The sequence below is a fragment of the Necator americanus genome, chromosome X (assembly GCF_031761385.1).
Source record: "Necator americanus strain Aroian chromosome X, whole genome shotgun sequence".
NCBI classification, from domain to species: Eukaryota; Metazoa; Nematoda; class Chromadorea; order Rhabditida; family Ancylostomatidae; genus Necator; species Necator americanus.
Window position 1 is genome coordinate 6,449,755 of NC_087376.1, and position 5,310 is coordinate 6,455,064.

A 5,310-nucleotide genomic window follows, 5' to 3' on the forward strand; every position below is an offset into this window, starting at 1 on the left:
TCAACTTGATCGATGTTCAGCAAATGATTTGTGACTTCGATCCCTTTCACTTACGATCACTTCGTCAACAATCGGCCAATTTACGTTGATATCCTTGTCGAAAGGGTCAACTCCTGAAAAAAAAAAAAACATCCTGGAATTGTATGCGATTGAACTTATCCATTATTAAATGGGGAAATCGTTACCTACCATATTCTGTTGCTGGATTATAAACACCGGTACATTTATACGTGACATGCGCTCCCTCTGGTGACAAACACTGAAAAAAAAAACAAATTACTTTGTAGAACGTAGCCGTAATCTCTATGTACCTACCTGAAAACCATGAGCAAATCCATCAGGAATCCAGAAAGCATGTTTATTCGCACCGCTAAGTATCACACCATGCCATTGTCCATATGTGGCACTTTCAGGACGTACATCAACAGCAACATCGAAAATTTCACCAGAAATCTAAGGAAAACATAGAATAACATCTTTGTATGGCAAATATGTATAAGTTGTTGTAAACAAAAACAGTGTACAAACAGCAACAAATTCACTTCGTAGCTACTAAATACAAACAAAAAAAAATTCAACGTTTTTAAAGTAAGCTTCAAGTAATTTTTCGATAGGACCCACCACTGACACCAACTTTCCCATTCCTGGTTGAGCGTGGAGCCCCCGCAATACACCTTTTTTCGAATAGGAATGGTTATCCTGAAATTCTAATCTACTCTAGGAAGTTAAAAAATTATTTTAACTAGCTAACCTGTTTGAAAATCTCCTTAAATCCGAGTTCGGTAGCCCATTCTGTTTCATTGTAGGTTTCAACAAAATATCCACGATCATCAGGAAAAATCTGAAAAACTTCTACAAACTTCAACAACTAAGAAGATATGAATGCACTCATTTAAATTTGATATAAACTCGAACCTTTGGTTTGATGACCTTGAGGTCGGGAATCTTTACAATGGTTTCGACCTCAACTTTCACTCGCTTTGTTACCTGAGGCACAGACATCTGAAAAACATATATTTGAATTAGAAATTTTTTCGTGAATGAAAACTCGTGAATGCACAAATAAGAATGAAGATCTCTAAAACCTGGTTGAGCAAAAAAAAAAAAGAATTAGGATCAGGAACTCATTGAACTCCTTCAGTTCATCGATCATAGCATCGGGTTAACTCTACGAACGTTGTATTTAACTACAAGAGTGTCCTCGATAGTCTCTAAGAGAAGTTAATCTTCATTGTGTTTTTAATGTGGTAATAATTTTTAATGTTTTTAATACTTTTTTAATGTATGCTATTCGCGCTTATTCGTATTAGCTTCCCTTGAAACTACTGATACCCTGACCTTAAGCCTCAAAAAAAACCTAAACAAGCAAAAAAAGTAGAACAATAATAAATTTTTATTTCAAGTGATTTCTATCTTCTTCAATTGCAGTTGCAAAAAAATTTATTTACAGATATAAATCAAATAATTTTAAGAAATAGTATATGGAACACTTCTAACTGGGACACTCCACAAAAATTGAAAACTGCGAATATTGTCGAATCCTGAGCAAAAGTACCAAAAATTACGACAAAAACTTTCGTGCGTTGTGAAAGAACGAAAAGATGTTTGTTTGGAAATCTTTGTGCTTCATTTACATTCGATCCACTTTTTTAAAATTGAAAACTAATTCATTACTGGGTGAGACACGAATGAGTCATTCAGCGAATATCAGTTCGAACCGAATGGAACAGCAAAAGGAACGGTGCGCTGAAACACGTAGTCCGTTCGTTATACAAATACTTAACATACGTTCAATAATTTTATTCCCGCGACTGATGCACAGATGTTAATGTTGCTATGTCGGTGTTACTTAATCTTCTTAGGTTGGAAAAACGATTTTTGAACTTAGCACCAAAATATTATATTCGCTTGCTTAAATCAAAATATTCCAGAAACCTACCTTCGGAATTCGTTTCGGAGCAAAACAGACATCATTAAAAGTAGTTTATAGGGCAATAAAAACAATCACAATGATAATTTTAAGAAAACATTGCACTTATCTTGACAACTTTAGAAAATTGTTGTTTTTAGGTATCCTGGTGGCTTTCGTAGGATAGAGTCCGGGTAACAAAGAAGGTAACAAAAGCAAGTAAAAAGTAACATAAATATGGACTTATTGAAAAATCCAAGAGCAATCATAAAAAGTATGGTCGTAAAAGAAACATTGCCTCATTGTTACATGTATGATACAGGATTTCAAGCGAGTAATTCGAATAAACTTAAAAAGTCCATAAATTAACTCCGAGAAAGGGTATAGCGCACCCGTCAACTCCACTGACCACGCCGTTTTCGCAAGCGTCCTCGACCTGTCCAAGATCGTATCGCGTTCGAAAAAAAAGAAGAGAGATCCGAACATTGCATAGTTTCATCTTGGAGTTCTGACCTAGATTATAGTTTATCCACGATAAAGAAAACTTCAATTGGAGTCCAACCCTTAGAAGTTCGGCTAACACGTTGGCGACAACCTAGTCCACATCTGGACTACACTTTTTCTCCGCGTGGGACCGTGTAGTCCATACGTGCACTACAGTTGTTTTTTTTTTTGTTTTTTTTTTAAATTTGATTCAGCTACACTTTCACTTTTTTGTTACTTTTTCTCCTCGAATAATTAAATCGAACCTAATTGAAGCTATATAATGCGTGGTTCCAGAAAATCTTTCATTTCTTGAATTTTAATGATAATAAAAATAATATGTGGGCTGCAGTCCGAGGCAAAAAAGGACCCCAGTCTCGCATGAGTGATTTTTCCCAAAATGCGATTATCGTCAACGTGTTAACAGAACGCAACAAAGCTCGGAAATAAGAACGGCGTTGTAATCCGTGGAATTTTTAAAAACTTTCCACGATCACCTAGCATTATGACTTTTATGGTTCACATTGTAGGATCGTAATCGTTCCGTTCCTACAAATTCCAAGTTCTCTCTTCTTAAAACCTCGACATGGTGATCTGGATTTATGTTTACTTGTTTTGTCAATTTTTGATTTTGATAAAACTTTATTTACAGCTTGACAATTTCGCCTTTATCAAAGGCCTGGAAATAGTTTGAGGTTTTTGATGCTATGGATGTCCCATCAAACTCCTCTCTCTCTCTCTCTCTCTCTCTCTCTCCCGAGCCTCGAAATCGTTCTAAGTACACTAAACCAAAACTCTAAAGATGAAAACAGACCAGACTGATCAGTCCCATCGACCAGTGGAACACTTCTCGAGTTATTAGACTTAATTGTTATGCTGTTATAATGTTATAATTTTTGTTATATGATTATAACGAAAAACTATATTACAGCATAATATTGACGGCAGACATGTTTTTTTTGAAATTTACACATCGCTGTCAAAAAAGAAATAAAAAAAACTTATTGTATAAAGACAAGCTTCGAATTTGGCCCCCTAGACAAACCAATTTTACAAAACGTTGCCATTTACGGGCAGGTCTCATGACATCATCATTGATTTCTAGTGGAAACTGATAGAATAACATCACTACTTATGGATAAGATCCTGAAAACAGGTCTCGAAAAAGTCGTCACGTATAAGATGCCCAGTCATTATTGCTACGAACTTCTTACCGCACCCAATACAGTGGCATAATGCTCAATTGTTATCGATTTCTGAAACGTTGACCAACTATGATTAATTTTTTGTGAAGTGATAGAGCTATTGTTTTGTATACAGTCTGTTCTCTTTTCCATCATCGGTTCGCATTCGAAGCCATTTCCCAGTCACCGGAATCCATTTTCCAATCGTTTTCGTCAAAATCTCAGTTGTATTAGCAGTAACAAATTTGCGTGAAAAATATTAGTTACAAAAAAAACTGTTAGAGAAAAACACTACCATCCAAGCCGTCCAAACGCATAATATTAGTTACAGCTACAGTCTCCTCCAAAGTTTCTCCTCTTAACTAATTCGAGATCGCCATCGTCGATCGATACGCTATTCGTCGAACATAGATAGACGTTAGCAGGAGCCAGCTGTAACGTCATCTAAAATGGTCGTAATTGAGATGATTTTTTCTGAGCAATTCATGTCTTTTGATATTTAGTAGCTCATATTTCAATATTCTTCTTCTTTTTTTCTCCTCATGTATTAGTATCAATGTTACGCACAATTTCGCTTCTTCTTTTGGCTAAGCTGGTACTAGGTACGCATTCCTGAAACATAACTAGTAGAAATTACATTGCAGAATATTGACACTATAAAAGTGTTATTTCTTCCTGCTCCAACACCGTTGCCCTTCTTAATAAGATCAGGTTAATTCTTCTGGTGACATTGCTGTTATAGTCAGGTTACAACGACACGAAGATTGACGCAGTTGCGTATGCAGCTACGCTCAAAGCGAAAAATATAGTACGGTAGTCAGTGCTCATCAGTGATGGCGCAAGGAATTGTGGACAGGAAATGTGCAATCCCGAAGACGAACCGAGAAATCTCGAAAGAATCTGCCCAACCTCTTGTGTTGATTACTGAAACGCTCAGTCTACTTGTCCATGTTATTGTGATTTTCAATGTCCAGTGATATTGTACTATACAATGAATTCAAGATTTATGTGCTCCTCATAATGACAAAACTGCGAAAACGGGGGCGATGATAGAAATTTAAGGCATTTCTATATACAACGTATAGAGTGATGTTCCAGTTCTACTGAAATGCATTTTGGCACCTGTACAGGGATATATCCACCTTACACACAGATATGATACTGGAAAACAAAAGACTTCTAGATAAAATAAACGATATAAGAATCGATTCGAGTACAGAAGGCACTCAATGAGTGTTATTCAGTTTGATACAAAAAAGACTAGCAAGCAGTGAAAGTTGAAAGATAAGTAGATAGACTCAAAACAGCAAAACAACAGTAAGTGAATGGAATTCGAACTGGCTTCGGGAATGATCTCAAAAAAAAACGTATATGAAGCTGATAGGAGATAACCTATTATTGGGCACAAAAAATTTAAAGTCAACAGTGCTTTTGGAACGGATATTGAACATAGAACTGATTGTAATGAAAGTAAAACAAGAATGCCATCAGCAGATTCGATGCGACAACTACTCAACAATGTTCAGCATCCTGCTAAATGGCGAGAATGCGATTCATCCCGTGACATAAAATCAATCCAACTAGTAAAATCTTCACAGAAATAAGCAACAACTTTTCATAGCAACTCAATTAAAAGCTATCAACATTCACTGGTCAATCCCACTTGAGGCCAAAGTTTAACTGTTAGCCTCATTTACGAGAGAAGATCCAAGGTAATATAAAGTTTAGAAACAC

General features: G+C 36.0%; 1 protein-coding gene across 1 annotated transcript; it reads right to left on the reverse strand.

Moving 5' to 3' along the window:
• On the reverse strand, positions 1–1,002 carry RB195_021641 (uncharacterized protein; the record flags this gene model as incomplete). The annotated part of the gene is made up of 6 exons (XM_064208489.1): positions 1–113; positions 190–259; positions 316–453; positions 622–699; positions 752–841; positions 916–1,002. The coding sequence occupies 6 exons, from the start codon at positions 1,000–1,002 to the stop codon at positions 1–3; spliced, it is 576 nt and encodes a 191-aa protein (XP_064064370.1).
• Positions 1,003–5,310: the final 4,308 nt, after the last annotated feature.